General features: G+C 40.0%; 1 protein-coding gene across 1 annotated transcript; it reads right to left on the bottom strand.

The window, feature by feature from the left end:
* Positions 1-838: 838 nt before the first annotated feature.
* On the bottom strand, positions 839-21,048 carry PEX3 (peroxisomal biogenesis factor 3). The gene is made up of 12 exons (XM_054279864.1): positions 20,928-21,048; positions 12,997-13,128; positions 11,599-11,680; positions 8,321-8,364; positions 7,092-7,216; positions 5,693-5,759; positions 5,540-5,594; positions 5,115-5,271; positions 4,178-4,248; positions 3,254-3,376; positions 2,009-2,105; positions 839-1,640 (listed from the first exon to the last, which is right to left on the bottom strand). The coding sequence occupies exons 1-12, from the start codon at positions 20,998-21,000 to the stop codon at positions 1,557-1,559; spliced, it is 1,110 nt and encodes a 369-aa protein (XP_054135839.1). The 5' UTR covers positions 21,001-21,048; the 3' UTR covers positions 839-1,556.
* Between the last annotated feature and the right edge of the window lie 30 nt (positions 21,049-21,078).

Genomic DNA, 21,078 nt, shown 5'->3' with positions numbered 1-21,078 from the left:
ACACTAGACTTTCAGAGACAAAAGGACTAATGCTCAAGCTGGTGTTCAAATGCACATAACTCAGTTGTACACCCTCTTTAATGCAAGAAATTTACCTTCCACAAAAGTGCACAGTAAAATCTGACAGTTTTGGAGAAAAAATATTCTTTTCCCAGGTGTGTTTAGCTAGTGGTAGCTGGCAGTTTCAGCTGAATAGGGTAATGTCTGCAAGAACAGGCCTGTAAGGGTTAGAAATTAATCATAAATGCATACAGGCAATGCATATGTACTTCTCAGTATGGAAGTCATTAACTTTACATGTTCCTGTTCTTGAGTAACTCCATCCATTATTGGCACACAGGTGAACTGGGAGAGGGTTGGGTTTTTTATATTTTGAATGATTTTACATGGATAAAACTTGTCTCTTGCTTACCCCCACAGTTACCAGGGTGCCTTCTGTGGACTATTAAACAAAATATATACTTCAGCGACTAATTCTTGAAAAAGAGAAATAATCAGGAGTTGCTAAGGATCGTCAACTCTGGCAAAGAGACAACATTTTAAGCAGAGAGTAGACTGCATCCAACTTGAAAAATTTCCAAACTCATCATGTGTCATGATTTGTAGGGATAGACATACAAGGTGAAACTTGCAAAGAGGAGGAGATAAAGGACAACAAAAAGCATGAATTATTTCTGTTTCAATGTAAAGACTGAAGATTTATTTTCCCTGAGTAGTGTTTGTGAGTGCAAATTAAGTACTATATAAGTTAAATTTATTCTTTCAACTATGCCAGGATTTTGAGTTGATTGGCCAGTCAGGTTATTCTCTTTCCTAGTAACGTTAATACACACACACATTGTACATTAAAATATTTTATTACAATACAGACAATTGGGCTCAAAATTAATACAAATTAAGATAAAATATTTACAAGATAATGTGTACAGTGTAGCTGTTTGAACAGCATAAACAAGAGTATGTCTAAAAAAACCACATTCCTTTAGTATTAAGTAACAGAGAGAGCAGACCCCCAGCTTGTTCAAGGGGAACATGCATCCATTGGCAAAGGCTTTCTGAAGAATGAGAGACTTTGGAACAAGATTTGTAAAGTTAAGGGAAAAAAGATTTACTTTATAGAAAGAAAAATCTGGGGGAAGAAGAAGAAAAAAAGCATTACTTCATTCTGCTGCTCTGTGCTATTCTTAGATCACTATCATTAGTTCTTCCCCAAACTTACACACCCCAGGCAAAAAAATGGTTTTTTAGTAACTTGCTGTAATACTGCCACCAGATGCCTTTTAGATGCAATAAAAAATAATCCAATGAATTACAGAAGAGTTTAACCACTTTTTAAATAGAAAAGTCTTCATTTATCATGTTTCTTTCAACAAGAATATTTTTAATGGGTGAAGTGTAATTCAGTTAGAAGAAAATGTGGGCTCACTCCCACTTTCCTCAGAGTGCTCTTTCTGCTGGTCTGCCACTCCTACACCATTATAAAATTAACCCAAGTCTCATCAGTAGTCACCAGGGATTTGTTAGAAATACACCATCCATTTGTAAAAATGTGCAGGTCATTTCTCTAGTTGCTGAGGGGTACTAAAAGCTTCATAAACGTTAGCAGCAAAATCTTTCACTTGTTCCATCATCAATAGGTCCTGGAAGAAATGTATAAAATAAACTTCCTTAATCAAACACATTCCCCACTATTCTGCCTGTACTGCAGTACAGAATTCCTAAGAAAAGCACCTGGCACTCCCACAGGCACAACTCAAACTTCTTGCTTTAGGAGCAGACCTGCAAGTAGAACCAAGGCCAGAAGTCTGTGGTTCTGTGCAGTTCAGCAGAAGAAAGTTTTAGAAAAACAGTGTATTTTTGGAAGATACAAATTGACAAAAAGTTTGTTATGGCAGCTGTTTTCAATTTATTTGTTTAAGTCACTGAAATTGAACAATTATTAAGAATAAATACACAACATTAATTTCAAGATTTTACTTGGGATACTGTAAATAAGGCAGATTCTTACCTGAACAAAGTGACTGGGTGTTTCACTGCATACTGAATGGATCTGTCCATTTATTATTGGAATTATCTTGGCTAAAGGAAGACTGACACTGGAAAGACTAGGAAAGAACAAAAAATACTGACCTGCTCAGACACAGATGAAGCCACTAAACAGTGATTATATAATTAAGTAATTACACTTAAAAAGTAAGAATTGAAAGACTGCAAACTAAAATGTATGGATGAAGGGATTTTTCTCCATAAGGTTTTCCTTTAATATAGAGAAGTACCAATTGAATTCCAGTCCACATTCCTATTACAGTTTCCCACTTCCTTCTCATGCAAGAGTATTATGGTTTAGTCAGAGTCTTTGCATGTATGTAAGTAGACAGTTCATGGAAGTGCCTGTCTACAATTTCACACAATTTCAAACTAAACCAGACTTAGGCAGATAGCCAAACTACAGACTTTGGGGTATTTTAAGTGATGTAAATAGTATATATTTAAATTAAAACATAACTTTCTGAAAGCCAAGTTACTACAATAAACATACATAAACCCAGTTATCATTCCAGGTTTTAATTTTAATATTTGAGAAGGATTATTTCAAGGATTTGTAATGCTCTCACCACATTGCTTAAAACTCAAGTTAGCTTCAGATTAAAAGCTATTTTTAGACATTCTTCTAGGAGGATGTAGAAAATCCTACGTTACTGCATTTTGTCTGCATACCAGTGAAACCCAAAGCTCCATGGCAGCTTTGGCTCCCTGTCACTGGATGATCAGGGCACTGCCCACCCCTTTCCTTGGGAGCCACAGGAACTGATGGAGGCTGGGGTGCTTGGAGCTCCAAAGGGGAGGGAGGAAGGGCTCTCCTTCTCCCAGCCTCACTGGGCACATCTGTCAGGAGTCACCAGCACAAGGAGAATCCTCCCCAGCCCAAAGACAGCCTGCCTGTAGCCAGGCAAGACGTGGGCACAGGTCATCTGATCTCTGCTTCTAGGTGTGCAAGTAATGGTGGGAAAGATTGTCACCTAATTCTAGTGATTTCATGGGTGGGAGGAACATGAATCCTCCTAGCTGCCTACTTGGCCAAAGTGAGGAGAACCCAGTGATCTTTGAAGAGCAAGAAGCATCTTCAAAGATGTAAAACAATATTTCCAGCACAAGAACTCCAAGAAGGCAGGAAAATCAAGAGCCTTTTTGGAATTCACTATGAAGCCAAAGCATTACTGACATGAGAACCACAACAAAAGAAAATATTTACCTATTTACAGAGCTGTTTTGAGAAAGGTCCTTTTCAGTAGGTCTAAAAAATTCTGCCATATTGTCCAGCAGCCGACTGAATCCTCTATTTAAACATGTGCTCAAAACTGTACTGAAGTCTGGACTGAGAAGAAGGAATAATACAAAAAAGATTTTATTCCTGGGTTTAAATTTTTTCAAACTAAAATGCCCTGCAAGTGTTCAGTGCTATAGGTGTACCTCCCCTCACAGGTGATGTGTGAGCCAGACAAATGCCACCAGCATTGCCACCTCATGAAACACCAGCTCCCTCAACAACCTGAACTCTGCCCTAAGATTACTAAAACCCAGATAAACCTGAAGCATTCCTCACTTCTATTTCTTATTAAGTAATAACATAGAAGGGACTTAACCTTGAAGTGCCCCACATCCCTAGCAGCCAAACTGTAAGAATAGTTTGACATTTGCCTCAATTCCCTCATATCCTATGTTTATCATAGGAGCCTCACTTTAACCAGCTCTCTGGTAAATGGGCACATACAACAACCCTCAAAACCATGCATTAAAAATAAATTCCGATAAGCCAAAACTGGTGTTCACTTCATCAAAGCAAGTAAATCCAATAAAATTACTCTCAATTTACCCTGCTTTAGCAGAAGAGAAGTACTCTGTTCCTACATTACTACAGAGTGGGTAAGGAAGAGATAATAGGTCTGATTGCCAAGGACATTCTGGGTATCTCATTAAGGCAGCATTATTTCTTTAAAAGTTTCAGAGCTCACAAATTTTAATAATTCCAGCCTACAACTGATAAATAGAAAAAAATTAATGCAGAATGGTCACATTTCTCAAATGAAAAGTTGTCAGCTTTTTGTAAGGAAGCAATTGTCTTACATAAACAATAGTTTTGAGGAATTTAATGTGAATACAGCATATTTCTCTATACCTTTCTAGCATATCTCTAGTTTCATTCAATAATTTAATTGTAGCAATGTCTCTTTCTGTGAGTCCACAGGCCTAGAAAAACCAAAGACAGACCATTAGCAAGTGCCATCAGCAACCGTAAGAGCAGAAATAGGAAAGTTGAGCACCATGGAATTAAGTAGGATGTACAAGTCAAATATAAAAGAAAATATTGTTGTAAATGAGATTCTTCATAATTTGTGTTTTAAATGGTCACTGTAGGGTTTTAACTAAAAACAAAACTAGCAGGAAATACCAGACTGTTTGAGGAAGTAATTTTTCCAATTCTGACCTTCAATACTGAAACCATCCCTGCGTATCAGATAAAGTTAAAGCAATAAGTGCATGTAGGCACATGCTGAAGCCCAGGTTTCCTCACTATACCACTGTAACACCAAGTGCAGAATGAGTTTTCTCCAGCCTGTGGTGTGGATGGAGACAAACACCTTCACAAAATTCAAGAAATTCGTGTTGCAACTGAGATTAGATACACTTTTCTCTTGACTCCTGTTCATTTTTCAGCCCAGAGGAGTCCAGCACACCATTCTCTTGAGCACCAGCCAAGATGCCCCAACACTCCATGAATATTGCCAGTACACAAGTGTGGATGACACAATTTATCTCAGGCCTGCGTTAAGCTGTGCTGTGTCACGGCTTCTTTCACAGCCTAAAGGCAGTAACTGGGTTGCATTTCTGAGCACAAAGCTGACATTCTGAGGGTGACACTTGTTTTCTATCAAATCTGAAGAAAATACAGCTGTGCCTGGATTAAAGCGATAAGGACATCTGATTTATGATGGAAGAGGCTTCACCATTTATTAAAGACACAGATGCCATGGTGCACTAGAGGACTGTTATGCACCCTTCCTTCCCCAAAAAAAAGCAGAACGAAAAAAGGTGAAAGGAACTGAATCAAGTACCTGGCTAGCCAAAGGGTTTTCTTCATCTGGCATCAGATAATGACATAAGGGAGAATAACATGCAATCTGATCCGAATCTTTATGTTCCACTACTTCCCTGATATCTTTAAGTTTCTGTTCCAGTTCCAGAAGAGACAGGGTCTGCTTAAGGGAAATACTGGAAAGGAAAAAGACTACAGTTTTGATTGAAAAAATGAGTAATGCTGCTTCCTCTTTCTACCAATAACATGTTTACAAGTAACAAATTTCCAATCAGCTACATGGGTTTGCACTGGCAGACACAGCCTGCTCTAATAAAAGCATTGTTTTGAAAAAGTCAATATGCCTGCTTTTGTTTCCCCCTAATTCTTACAAAACTCTTTATTTTGGGAACAGTCATCACAATAAAACTTAAAAGCTAACCACAAAGTAATACAGGCTCTTACCTTCCAAAAACTTTATGCACAGCTTGTTTAACAATAGTTATTAACTCAGTCAGTCCTAGAAGTAAGAAAGTAAAAATTATTCTAATGATTTGTTCAAGTCCCCAAAAAAGGCAGAATTTTGTAAGTGTAGTTAGCTCTTAATAAGCAGCATACCATCTCCTAAAAGGTGCTGAATGCTGGATAAATATTGCTGCTGGACTTCAGGGGGTGCTAGTGGTGTCTGTGGGGGAAAAAAACCAACAGCTCTGTAACACGCCAACAGTAGAAAACAATGCAAAAATAATTTCAAAAATAATATCCTTAATCTTTGCAATACTCTTCAGCAAACAGATTGCCCCAATCTCTTCAGCTTTGTACTGACTCTTCCTACGCATCAACCCCTGTATGTGTCATAAGTCTTCTGGCATTCTTTTCTTCAAACCCATCAGATTTCTCTTCCATCTTCAGTGGCACAGAAAAATCTTTCACTTTTCATTCACATAAAGGAAACTCTCTTAAAAACCTGCATTGCAAGTGAAACTAGACTCTCCACCACACCAGAAATTAAATCTAGTGGAGCAAGTTATTTATGCTGAAATCTATTGAAAGCTTATCTGACAGAAAGAAGCTTTCAGAAACCAAGACAGGATTCCAGACAGTCCAATGGAATGCCTCAGAGTTGGCCCTGTCAACCCACTTCTCTATGAGAAACTAACAGAGAGGAAATGTTTCTAGTTCAAACTCATTCTGCCCTTCTAAAACAGCTTTTTCAGGTTTTACAAAATGAAGCACTACCTCAGTCAACTCTGGCCTTCCTATTGAAAGCTCTTCTCCATCCTGCATTCACATGCTGTTCCTTGACTCTCAGCAGGAGCTATCACAGGGGGGCAGATGAGAACTAATCAGCTTGTATCCATTATTTTTAGATGAGCCACCCAGCAATTTGCAGGTCCCACTCTCTACAATGGGTACTTGCTTACTGTGGGAGTGATCTATTTTTACTGAGCAGTGATACACCATATCAACAAAAACCAGCTCTTCTACCTTGCCTGACCCCACCAACAGACATTTATGTAGATGATCTTTCGGAGCAAAACCAAACAGTCAAAATTTCAAAGACAACATTTTTCTTCTTCAATCTCAGAAAAAATGTAAGTGGAGAAATTAATGTATGTACTAGGAAGACCTAATATTATTATATACATTTGCTTACATATCTTGAATCATTCACATACTATTACCATTTCACCAAAAAAGAGCAAAGATAATTTCATGTTGGCATTTAGATAGAGAGCAGCCTTCTTCAGGCAAGACAAATGCAGACAAAAGGCATTCTCCAATATTGCTGGTATTCGACAGTAAGCGACAGTATCACCACATGATCCAAATTTAGATGCCATTAAAGGACATCAGTATATCACACTGCCAGTAATGCTCCCACGTACCCCCCTCTTGTAAGGAGCCTTGTTTTCATTGCAGTAGTCCTGAACTACGCCCTGCTCATCTCACCAAACAATCCTTTCCCTTCCAAGGGAGTGCAAGGCCTACCTGTGACCCCAAGCAAGACACTTACGGTGCCGTTCTTGCCGAGCGCGGCGTTATCCAGGTAGATGTAGCCGCCGATGATGTTCAGCTGCACCCGCAGGAGAACCACCAGCATGCAGGTGCTGTACACAGCCACAATGCTGCGGGTGAAACCTGGCAACACAACACAGGGAAACGAGGGTGAGCCAAGGGCAGACAGTGCTCCCCCAGACTCAGAAGTGCTGATTACTTTTAAATGTGCAGTCACATTTCTCTCACTCGTTTTCACAACATGATTTCACAACACATACCCAAGATAATCACGAGTCTAACGTGCTGGATCTACAGCTAAAGCGTCCCATTTAAAGTCCTACATTAATATCACTTTACGCATTACACAAAGTTACACAAAACATTAACAAAGTTATTTCTGAGAAAATAAAAATCACAAGTTGTTCCAGAAGGAAAATGTTTAGTGTCAAATCATCTTTCTTCATTAGGCCAGGAAATACACAGTTTATATATTAGCCCTCATCATGCAATTTAGACACAACTTGCAGCTTGTCAGAGTTACCTAAGACAGGAGCAGCTAAGATCTGAAGAAGGAAAATTAAAATGAGCATCAGTTACCAGCCAGTAGGCAATGAGGGTGTGTAGAAGAAGCAGGGAAGAACAGAAGGGAAGAAAGGAGTCAGAACAAAAGTAGGATCTGTAAAGGTGTTATGAAAAGGAGAAAAGATGAAAAGGAAGCAAAGAAGTAATGGTAGAATTTCACTGCATAATTATCTGAGTTTACTTTTTTTTTCCCTTCCACTGCTTCCATCAGCCAATAAATAAGATGATCCAAAGGCTTCATGACCACTGCTACAGTGGTTCTCTCTAACAGGCTCAAAAAGAGGGAACTGCTGGCCATGTAAAGGCTAACCTACATTTCTGATTGAATTTTCACTACATTCAGCATAGAATTTCTGAAACTAGTTTTATTTTATTGTAATGACACAGAAAGGTCTCACAAAATTTTATTGAGTAGAGTAGCAGGAAGGCCAACAGAATTCTTCATCTTGGTCTCTGAACTTCTAACTTCCTATGGAGCTAAGAAAAGTTCCTTCCTGAAAAGTCTTTGGGGGTGCAGGGACAGAGAGGAGGTTTGCTGCATGTGTTACATTATCTTCATATCTACTGAAACAACCCAGTGTAAAGTTTGTTTTAAATGGTGTGAAAGAGATTATAAATCTACACTAAATAATTACACAGATGTAATCTTTCATTTCCACTTACTTATTATCTTTAAATCCTCCCAGATTTCTAACTTGTTTGCTGGCCTATGGGAAAAATAAATGGAAATATTAAGAATTGTATTTACTTGGAAATTAACAAGTATGGAAAATGACATAGTAGTGCTTTAAGGCAAACTTATTTAGCTACCATAATTACTCAAATCATACCCAGGTCTATATCTCATTCAAGAAAGGCCTCGTTCAAGAAAGCAAAAAACAACACACTATACAGGCATAGAAAAGATATTCAAACATTAATGTATAAACGTAGCATTTAGTAATGTCAATTACACACTTACATGATCAGTTTTGAGTTACTACAGTATGCAGTCAGAAAAAGCCACTGATGGTACAAAGTGGTCTTTTCTGGGCCCTTGACTGTCTATATTTAATGTTGACTCAGTTCAGCAGGACTTTCTAGTGTAATAAGTGCAGGATCACAATTTCATTGTCCTACCCTCTTGCAAGATTTACCATTGCCTGTTGTTTTTTAAGTTCATATATGATCATCAAAACCAAAGGGATCACAATCATCCATGGAAAAGAAGTCTTGCACCATCCACACCAACACATGTTGATCTTTTTTCTTTCATTGAGGCGTGTTCACTCTTTTGACCTGACCAGTTCCAAGAAGTTTATATTCTGCAGTCAACAAAGCAAGACTGTAGATTGCATGGATACACTGAACTGCCTGAAGTACATTGCCTATTTACAGCTACTATTCAGAGGTAATCTTAGCAATACAGCAGCAGTAGCAGCAATAAGAGCAAGCTAACCACCCAAAATTTTCACCAGCCATTCTCACCTGTTAATCACTGTCAGTAAAGAATGGCTGCTGTATGTCTATTGCGGAGGACAGATATTGTAAAAGTCACTTAGGGAAACATTTGGTAATTTCTTAGGATCAGAATTAACACTAAAGTATGTAGAGCCAAGAGTTTAAATTAACCTATACTTTACAGTAACTCAGTTTATTAAAAGAAACACCCAAACCCCAGCACTTCTCACTAGAAATCATTTCTCCTTACAGGCACAACATGTGCACTTTGGCATTAGTTTGAACATTCTATTACTTACATATATAATTTTTTTTTACTTTCACCACTATCAAATAATACAAATAAATTGATACAATAAATATTAAGTCTACAACTCTGAAAACTAAAGAGACAGATTAAACAAACAGTAGCTGAAAGAGATACATGGATCCATGGCAAACATAACCAATTCACATATTTTTGCAAGCTACTCTATGCAAGAGAGCTTTGCTGAAAGCTTTGCTGAAACAAAACAAAGGAAGAACTTTGTAAAAAAATATTGTAGTATTTCTATACATAAAACATATAATGGGACTCAAAGCTACTTATCAGGGCTAAGTTCTTCATGCAGAATGAAGAGATATAGAGAAGCCAATACATCATCAGCCAACCACACTTGCCCATAATATATCAAAACATCTTCTAGAGCTTACAGAGCTTCTCCTTACAGCACAAGGCAGCAACCAGATAACAGTTAAAGTCTGCAAGTATTAAGCCTAACAGCGGAAATTAATTTTTCATCTCCTGCAATTCATCTCCTGCAATTTACTAAGACTCAGCTGCTACTCAAAACTCAACTTTTACTTCATCATTATTTATTTGGAAGGCCGTTCTCACTATGGAAGGAAAGGGCAATGCAGACAGAAACCAGAGGTTTGGAAGAAAGCTAAGTGCTGAAGAGGCTGGAGATGTGCAACATCTGCAAGGCTGCAGAAGGAGGGACTTCACCTTATCTAATCCAATCACTGGGCTTTAAAAAGAGGAGGACAGATCAAGCAAGAACACCTGTGGTCTTGGGAGCTGATACCTCTTCAAAAATTTCTCTGAAGGTCTGAAAACTTCAGCTTCCTTACACCCCCAGTGTACCACTGGCCAACTCAAACTTAAGAAAGTGAGTGGATTTTACGTTAAAGGCAATAACCTAAGGTATAATATGATGAGTAACATATGATGACATAGATCCATAACATGTTAAGCCACAACACAGATTATGTGAGAAAACTATACATCTTCAGGGACATGAAAGAAAGGTTTTCAGTAGGATTGTTGGAACTCAGAGGTGCAGCAATGTACCCCTATGCTGTTTCAACTGGTCAAACAACTCAGAGACAGGAGGTGTATCTTGATAAAAGATTGCTTGCTACAGAGAACAAACTAAGGTACTATTTGTCTTCACCACTGAACAAAGGATTACAAAGTGTTGCAGACTATTTGCTGCACAGTTCAGATGACATATCTGGTGACCCACAAGCTCTTTTGTTCACTCAGTTTAATTTTTTCATTGAATAAGACTTCTGTTATGATAAATACATTTATTCTATTAAAATTAACTTTTCCCAATTTCTTGTTGTTTGGGGTAAATAATATTCAGTAACAGTTGCAAATACCCAGAGTTTATTATAAAAACATTCAGGCTGCAATTCCCCCTTTAAATCAGGCTGCTCTGTTGTGGAAGTTTTTGGACTGAAAAAAGCAGTGACTGAATAGGTAACCTGTTAAATGCTGGACAGCTGAAGTTATAGCTGTATAAATAAACTAGCTGGAGGTAAACTAGAAAGACAGTCTACAGTGGGTCAGAAATCCTGTGGTTAATTGCCTACATAACACTCTTACTCTGTGCCATATGCCAAGCAATTTAGGTTTGAGATAAGCTGTTATGTACTTCATGTATTTAAAAACAGGCTATTTGTCCCTGCAGTTGCAAGGAATTCCAAGGTGTTTTCTCACAGGGAAGCATTTCTGTTAATGTATGACATGTCCCTATTTGTTCAACTTCAAAAATAAAATTTAAAAAATTACTTTTCATCACTTACATGCATTTGCAATCTCATCTTGGATACTTTCCACTACTACTCATGTCTGAACTTGGTAAGATTATATAAACATTTTTACAAACACAACATCAACAACTCAGTCATACTCAATCATAATATTCTGTTCTGTTTAAGAGAGAACTAGATCCTCCAAGTACTTTTATCTACCTATTTTATTTCACCAGAAAACATGGCTCTCACTGCAGCACATTAAAGAAAGTATTATTTCCTGTAAATTTTGGAAAATGCCATACCTATCAAAATACATGTAACATGACAAAATATTTACATAGTGATTTCAAAACACCTTTAGACTAATGATTCAATGGGACACTAAACCAAAATTCTGCATACTCTCTACATGATATAAATTGAAAAAAACTTGTCATCAAAACAAGTGGAGTTCAACCCACTTAAGACAGTCTTACCTATTTTTAAGAAGAGATGTGAGACTCTCAGAGTTTAACTGATGCATTAAGGCATCCCTCAGTGTTGGAAGCATTGACAGTACTGTTATTAAAAGGAAAAAAAAATGAAACAACAAAACCTGTTAACATCAACAACAACAAGAAAAAAAACCATTATAAACCCATCCTCAGCTCACACTCAATAGCTGCTATGGGATGCACATCCCAGTGCTCAACAGGCAAAGCTGGGAGGACAAGCAAAACAGGAAGCCCAGGGAGTACTCAGAAGGGCAATAACCTTTGTGCCTCTCAGGAGCTGGGGCACAACGCTGCCCTTACGTGACCACGTGGTTTTACTGACTCAGCTGCAGATGTGCATCCACATCCTGCACATACATGCCTCCAGCTCCCCAGAAGAAAATATGGCAAAAACCTTCACTGCTGCATTTCTCCCAGTGAGAAGAAAAAAGATCTGAGGTTTGTTTTTTCTAGCAAGAGAACTGGAGAAAGGTATGTTATGAATGACAGAAAGCTAGTGGGAAAAAAATCTTTTCGTTTCAGAATAATGTCTACTTGACAGGAACAGGAGATGGAAAACATGATAAATACTAAGAACAAAGTATGAAAAATCTTGTCAGGAATGCATGCTGCCAAACATAAGATTTTGCACAAAGAAGGGCAAAGAAAAACCTAATCCTTGCAGTGAGATCACTCTCAGCAGTACAAAATGGAAAAGATGAAAATAAAATACCAACTGGTCAGGGTAAACAGGTTGGACTTACAGCCACCTAAGAAGCCATTACAAATTTAAACATAATAAGAAAATACTGCCTAGTTTGTTTAATAAAAATAGTTTTGAATGGCCTGTATTTACAGTGATGAGGAATTTGTTAAAATTCTTCTCTGTCATCACCTTTCCAAAAATCCTAAGACTGGTGCTGTAAGAAAAAGTACTTTTTCTTTTTGCTCTCCAGCTAGTCAGGAGCCTTCACACTCTGATGGCTGATGTGCTTCTTATTAAAAATTGCTCACCAAGCTCTCCATGCAGCTTACTAACAACGTGATATAATGAATAACAAAATCCCACTGTAAATTCAGTATTGTTTGAATCTAAATGCTGTTTCACACCTCAGTACTACATGCAGTTTAAGGCAAAAGTGTCCTGGTCAAAAAAACTGTAACCTGCATGTATACTTGTAGATTTATGGATGGTAAGGGTTCAGATGCCCCCTAAATTCCCTTTAGCCCTCTACTCTTCAGACTCTTTTTATCTGCAAAACAACTCTATTTTGTACCAGTATTTAATTAAGATTTTGAATTTACCTACATTTCTTATTCCTCCTCCATCCTGACAATATGCAGCATAAATCCCCAAATACCTCTCCCTTATCTAAACCAGTAGCTACTTCTTTTCCTTACCTGTCATATTGCATGTCCTCTGATTGCTCTCAAAATGGTACTGCCTTCGAGCCTGGGCAATGTACTCAGCTGCCTCTCGCTCCTGGATTTCTCTGATTTTCTTCTGCCCATATTTTCCCAGTAAATAGACTCCTACAGAGAAATAGCCATATTAGAAGATGCTTTTAAAAAGTGAGAAAGGTCCTTTAACCCCTTTATTTGTTTTTAAAGCATAATGGTGCATAGTGGTTTGGGTTTTTTTTTTTAATATGGGGGTTTTGAGTATTTTAATAATTATTGGCAAAGCAATACTCAGAAAGAATGTTTTCAAAATTAATTAAAATGTCAAGGATTATGACTTGAATCAGGAGAAGAAACTTTCCTGAGAAGAGGTATCTTGCCATTCATAGAAGACATTTTTGGTACTACTGCAATGTGAACAACTAGTACTGAAGAGACTGAAACAAAATAGAGAAACAATGTAGGGTAAGGAAAAAAAAGAGATAAAACAAACAGAAATGCACAGGTCTAGAGATGGATGAAAATTAAAATATTTTAAAATATATATTTCTAAAATTAGTAGAAGTTAGAAATAAAATTCAAATACCAAAGATCACATATGAGAAAAATGTTATAGATCAACACTTCCTTCATTTGGTCCTGAAACTTCTGTAGGAAGAACCTTAGTTCCAATGGGGCTTGACTGTGCCTGTTCACACAGGCACAGTCCATTCCTACTTTCCAGCCACACTCTTCTCTTGAGAGTCTGACCATCCCTCATCCCTCTCACTATGAATCTTCATTTCCATTAAGACACATCAAAAATCTTTGGTTTGCATTTTCATCTCTTCCAACATCCACCCCTCTGAAGATTCCCCCACTGCTTGTCCCACACCACCAGGGGTTCAGATATCCATCCAGGCTGCCCACAGCCCTCTTCCCATCTTGCCTTATCTCTGCCCCCTTTCCTAAGCCATTCCTCAAGATGCCACTACACCTTCTAGGCTTATCCTCAGCACCTCTGCCCACTGTAAGCTGCTTTCCATTAATTGCTGAGGCCTTCTTACAGCACCTACCATGTGTCAGGCTCATCTGCTGCCTCCTGTATGCACTGACAGCAGCAGGTTCCTACGCGGGTGTGTGGCCAGTGTTCTCTCATGAAAGATTTGGAGGGGGCACACAGACAAGGGAGGAACAAACCCATGCAAAAAAAGACTATAGTAGAAGTTAATAATCTGCTGTCTGTGTGGATTAATACTTAAATTACTGAAGCTCCTCTATAAAGAGCCAGGTCAGTAACAGCACACAGAAGAAATGCAAGTAACAAATCAAGTATTTTTAATTTTTTTTTCCTCAAAGTACTTTCTAAAGTTGTAAACACAAAGTTTTCTTCAAAGCGCAATTTAGAAGCCAATATTGGAACAAACGAGGCATCTAACAGTTGCTGAAAGCTGAAAGTTCCAAAATTAATTTTATAAACCAAATCTACAAAAACGAAAAAAAAAAAACCCTCCCCCCTCCCCCAAACACACAAGCACCATAAACAAACCCAAACTTCCCAAGGTTTTGAATTCAGCTACATTTTTTAGGTTATTAAAACCTTCCAAAATACTCCCCAAAACTATAATCAGTGTTTGAAAAGCCTTGTCAACTTTGTGCTCCATAGTTGTAAGAAAATCCAGCTATTTATACTGGCATTATGTTTGCTCACAGGCAACTACAAGCCAGACCAGTCTGGAACAAGCACAGTCACTTCCATTTCCCAAAAGCCTCATAAAATAGAAATGGGTAAGTCTCTCCCTCACTTCAGCCTTTGGGCAGACTGCCCATTTGCCATATGAAATATTCACTTCATTAGATGCAAACTTTAATATTATGGGTCCATATACAAAAAATGCAATTCCACCAATTAATTGTTAATCAAAAATGAGACTTTACAATCAAGATTATTTTAATCTAAAATGTTACCAATTCCTGCCAAAGATATCTATTTAGAATACAACTGTCAGGTTACTGACAGTTTTTTTTCAGCTAACATATTGAAATAGAAACAATTTTGTAGCATTACTGATCAATTCTTGAACACAAGATTTTCCCAATCATTTCACCCCACTACGTTTTTCACATTACATTAACATATAGTCATTTGTCCAAAATACTACTTTTGTTTACTTTCCCTACACCCCAAAATAAATCCTTTTAACTTCAGGTTTTGTAGCAGAAAAGTCATAAGTAGAGCCTATTTATCTCAAATCCAAGTGTGGCTTCCAGAGGATGTAGGTGCTATAGACCCCAGGGTGCTTCCCCACTGGCAAGTAAAGCACCACAGAGCCAAGCACAAGATTTCCTGAATGCAGGCAGACATGAGTGTCATACAGACATGCAATCAGTTCAAGAAGAATCATGTGTGTGCCCTGCAGGGATGCACAGGAGCAGCAGCTCTGAGACTGAGACAGCAGGAATTGCTCAACACCGGTTTGTTAAGCTGTGTGCCCACTCTGTGCTCAGAGCTGCTGTGGCCTGGGAGGGTACAAAGCTGCAGCAGCTCTCACTCGGGTTTAACAAGGAGTCTCCACATAAAAACACCTGTCCAGAACAATGCAACACATTGTTTACACAATACAACACAACAATACAATACAACATTGTTTCTCCCTCCCTTCCCCGAACTAAAGTATTAACTTTGACCCACTGTTAACAGATGTTGCTTGATCCAGGATTATCCTCTTCTCTGGAGAGTGATGCATTACAAGTTAACCAAAGGAAAAGCTGCTGAGCACCATCCTCCCACTCACCCACCTTAAGCAAACCCAGCAAACAGCAGTAAGCTTGAGGTATGGCTGCCAGCAGCAGACTCTCTCTGTTACCAGCTGCAGGGCTTGTAACCACCTCCAAGTGGCCTGGAGGACACAGCAGTCACTTGTGAAACTCAAGTCTCAGCTGTGACAATGAACTTTTGCCCACTGCACTCACCCCTGAGAACAGCAGTGGAGCCTCTGCAAGCCTCTGGCTTATGAGACATTTCAGGGATTGAAATCCAAGCTGCCATCCGGGGGCTTGGCTTTCAGGGGTGTTTGCATTTTTCTTCAGGACAACCAAGCATATCTATATTAATTTGTTGCATTAATTCAGAGGACTTGACAATATCCAGAATGAATGCATCACATAAAATCGTCATGTGAAGTTGGAAGCAGGACCAGAGAAAGCCACATCCAAAAACTGCCATGATGTCAAGTCAGCTAACAAACCTGTAAAAAACTAAGCTGACATTTTGAAAGTCCCTTGTTATAAACATGCAAAGCCAATATAAGCTTTGTATAATAACTAATATAACTTAGTTTTGGCGCTCAGTATAGGATAGGAGGTCTGCAAAAAGTTGCAGCAGTAAGATACATTCATGTCTAATGAGCTAAACTGTTGTATAGGTGAAGTTTCATGCTGAATCTTCCCATATGTTTAACACAAAACCAGGAATTAAGAAAATTCAGAAATAGTGAGGCTGCGCAGGAGATAATTCCTATGGAAAATTTTTTCTATCTTCATCAAAATATGAACTGCAGAAAATACTATAGTCCCAACACATCTGATTTGGAGGGTTCAGAAACAGATGAGTGATAAAAAAACATCACCTGAAGTCAGATGCTTCAAGAACAGGAACCTCAGTAAGGATCTCAAACTACAACTGATCCTGTTTTACAACTGATCTAGGAAGTAAAACATATTTACATGAGCACTGGCTGTCTGTGCTGGATTTGGCTGGGATAGAGTTAATTTCCTTCACAACAGCTGGGATCAGTGCCGGCAGTAGAGAGATGTTTTGGAGTTGCTGAACAGGGCTTACACAAAGCCTTTGCTGCCTATCCCACCACCCCAGCAGCAAGGAGGCTGCAGGTCAGAAGGAGCTGGGGGAGACACAGCCAGGACAGCTGATCCCACAGGGTCAAAGGGACATGTCACATCACAGGATGTCATCTGAGCAGTAAAATTAGGGGAATAAGGGGGAGGGGGGGCATGTTCAGGGACAGCTGAGCATTGGTCAGGCCGGATTCTCTCCCTCACCCCACTGGGGAAGGAGTGTGTGTTTGTGTGTGTGTGAGTGGCTCTGTGCTGCTTTAGCTGCCAGCTAAAGGGAAGCACCCTGGGTTCTGTAGCACCTATATCCTCTGGAAGCAACACTTGGATTTGAGACAAATTTGCTCTGATTTGTCTCCATATCCCTCTTTGGCTGTAGCACTGTAAGTCTCTTCCCACCTAAAGGTAAGCAATGCAAGAAGTTTATAAACTCTGCAGGCTCTTACATGATCACCTAGTGGCCTCAGAGAGGTAGGGGGATTTCTCACATCACAGAAATTATGGCTTCCCTCTCCCTCAGCCCTTCCCCTTCTTCACAGGTGGAATGGAGGGCTGAGCAGAACAATGGGATGCGTAATAAGGAGGCATCAGTTTCTCAGGAAACCTCTTTTACAACCCTAATTTTGCTCTCACTGCCATACTTACCTCAGGGAAAAAAAATGAAAAAAAAAAGGGGAAAATCTCAGTTTTAAGAATTTTATTAGGTAGAAATTGTGCTGACACACAGAAGCCTCTATCCTTCCAGGACATAAACAGCTCCATAAGTTGTGGTTTATCCTTATGTTCAAGCAAGCCATGCATCAAGGGACATAAAATTGTCCTGTTACAGAACCATCTTTTAAACATGCAGGCACTAAACCCTATTCTCTTGGTAACACTGAGTCTCACCAGAACATATTTAATGCCCCTGTGCTTACTCACAAACCAAGCCAACTTTCTCTGCTAAGCAGAGAGATTTCTGAACTGAAATGCTTTTTCTGCAGGCCAAAGGTTGCAACAGATTAAATTCAGCAATAATTAATGAACCACTGAAATCAGGACCATACATTCCAGACACACCCTGAGCTTGTTCTTCCACTGTAGCAACAGAATTTCAATGGTGAATCATTTTGCAATACCTACTGAAATCTACTTTGAATGCTGAGCACCGAAATAAAAACTCTTTAATCAAACTATCCAATAAAGACCTGAACCTAATGTGTCCTTGCAGCTCCATCATGCTCTGTATCTCTCTACTTTCCATATTTCTAGTGGGTTAGATCACAGACCACTAGATTTTGCTGGCAAGAAGAGATTTAAGTCTTTTCAGTATGCAATGTATTTTATATTGTCAAAGAAAAAAACTTCTAAAGAAAGGGCTTGTACGGCGTCTTTGCTAAGGTGAGGCCCTCTCAACCACACTCTGTGGTTAACGGGGAGTTACACATTTTTCAGTTGCTTTTTCCTTTAATTTGAGCTCTTATTTAATGAGATTTGTATCTTCATAAGTAGTAAAATCTGCTGTAGTGTTGGGATTGAAAGAATTTGTATGAAGAATGACAGCCACTGATAACACACATGGAATTCACTTCAGTAAAGAGAGAAAAAGCTAACAATCAACTCTGATTTTGGTGCAGTAATTCGGTAACACAACACTGATACAATACTATATCAGTAATAATGTAGAAACTCTTCTGTATTGTCTAATGAATCACTAAATATTCACATTAATCTCTGACCATGTGCCAGTTAAGACTTAAAATCACTAAATTTTGTGATGTCCCATTTTCCTTGCTACACCCTCCTTCCCAGAATACGCACCTGTAGCTCTTAAAAAAACACCAGAGAAATGTAGATCCCAGGCTCTGCTATTAAGTCAGCAGATTTGGATACTTTCCTTACATCATTCAGCCACTTCCAAATAGTCTGTCTTTGTTTAAAAGCAGTATGTGAGGCTGCATTCCATCTTTCAAGATACAGCAGTACTTTTTGGAGAGTCCACCATGGATCTCAGAGTTCTGATTCACTGGTAGTGGCATTGCTGTAGCTTGTGGGTTTTTTTAAGATCTGATCCATACCTATGGAGATGACCAAAGCACTCAAGATTCAGCTGCTGAACAGCTGTAAAGCAGCACTCTGCAGTAATTCACTCCATCTCCCTGCCTCCCTTAAAACACCACAGGGCAAAGCTGCTGCTGGTGGCAGCTAATGGTGTTCACCTGCTTGTGGAAGCCCAGATTTACTTCCGTCTCAAATGCATAAAAAGCAATTCTCTACAGTCCTCAAATACTACATGGCCTGAAGAAACAGATAATTGATCCATGCTGCAGAAAATGATAGCATAGTTTACATTAATTTGGGCCATAATTATTAGTTTAAGCACACTTCAGTGAGTAGCATTTTAGTGAAAGAGACACAGAGCTGCATATAAACACCAATGATAAGGAAAAAACTGCAAACTCAGGTCTGCTAGGTTGGTTTGCAGGCTGGCAGAAGGCTGTTCACACATGAGGAATTTAAGATTTCAGACTATGAGAGCCCCAAGTTCCCAGATACCTGCTTTCCCACTTGGGAACTGATCCATGTTTAGTTGTTGAAACTGGGAGAAGTGATTTTTTACTATTCCACCACTCTCACACAGACAGTTGAAGGAGAGAGAACATCTTCCAGGCGACAGCCTGGTGGGTGAAAGCAAATCTGTTTACTGAACGTGGTGGGCTGCAAGTGTGGTGGTAAACATGACAGCTCTGCACTCACAGAGCCACCAAACCTGCAGGTGAGGGGGTGAACTGGAGAAGCAGCCTGACCAGTACGGCAGTAACCATCACCCAGCCTGCTATCATGGATTAATTGGCACTCTTTGGAAAACCCCAGAAGGAATTAATGATGAAAGAATGCAGACGACACAAGAATCACGGCAAGCCAGAAGCAAATACAGTTCACCTTCACAGGGGACTTCACCTGAATATATGACAAAATATACTAAAAAAGCCCTGTAGCCCTCAGAACATTCACCTGTTCAGGCAAGTTCCAGTTCTGTGTCATTTACACTGGATATAAGAACATCTGAACACTGAGTGCACAAAGACATGGCTGTGCCTTTTGAGGAGCATCTAATCTCCAGCTGCACAGCTATGCACTTCATCATTAAACAGAGAGACAGACCCAATGTGCTCTTTTAAATCTACTTCCAGCTAAAAACAAACCAAAAATAACTTCAACAGAAGGTGGAGCTTACTAGATCATAACCACCCTACAGGTTCTACAAGAGCCTTAAGGGAGAAATTGCTTGAATAATTAATGCAAATCCTCTCTGTGAAAGTTTTGTGTCTGCAACTGATCTATATTTGTCCAGAGAAGGGCAACAAAGCTGGTGAAGAGTCCTGTAAAGAGTGGCTGGTTGGGGGTGTTTAGTCTGGAGAAAAGTAGGCTCAGGGGGAGCCTACAAATACCTGAAAGGAAATTGTAGCCAGGTGGGGACAGTCTCTTCTCCCAAGTGACAGAACAGGAGCACACAGTGTGCCAGGGGAGGTTCAGGTATGCCATTAGGGATAAGACATTGGAATGGGCTGCCCAGTGAGGTGGTGGAGTCGCCGTCCCTGGAGGTGTTTAAGGGAAGACTGGATGTGGCACTGAGTGCCATGGTCTGACTGCCAAGGTGGTGTTCAGTCAAAGGTTGGACTCTTTGACCTTTTTTCCAACCTAATTGATTCTGTGATATTTGACAATTCACCTCAACACATAAGTCACATATGAAAAGTGGAGGTTTTCAGCCTCCAACCCAAAAACAACACCAGTGTCACCCACGCTTTGCGCGCTTCAATGTTGTTTCAAAGTAACGCCATCACCCGCTGCGAGAGCACCTGGGCAACCCGAGCTCCTTCCCGTCCCGTAGGGCTTAAGGGACGGCGCGTAGGTTCCCTCCCAGCCTCGGGGGAAAGTCCTGCGGGCTCTCTGGGCGGCGGACGGGAGCACTCCGGTGTCCCCAGAGCCCTCCAGCCGGCGCGGGGCCCAGCGCCAGCTCCGAGGGGCCGCTCCGGCGGGAGCCCCGCGGGGAGGCCCCAGGGCCGGCACGGCCTTTCCCCCGGATCACCGCCCCCGCCCCCCGACCGGGCACTCACCGCCAAGGAAGGTGCCAAGGACCAGGCATTTCTTCTTGTGCCGCTTAAGGAAACTCCAGAGCGACCGGAGCATCCTGCGAGCCTGGCCCGCCCCGGCGCGGCCGCCCCTCGGGTCCCCGCGGCGGCGGCGGAAGGGGCGGAGGCGGCGGCA

Source organism: Melozone crissalis, unplaced genomic scaffold, assembly GCF_028551555.1.
Source record: "Melozone crissalis strain CALT ecotype California unplaced genomic scaffold, PUWL_Pcris_2 ptg000027l_1, whole genome shotgun sequence".
Taxonomy (NCBI): domain Eukaryota; kingdom Metazoa; phylum Chordata; class Aves; order Passeriformes; family Passerellidae; genus Melozone; species Melozone crissalis.
The sequence above is the reverse complement of the archived record's forward strand: the minus strand, read 5'-3'. Positions and strand labels throughout refer to the sequence as shown.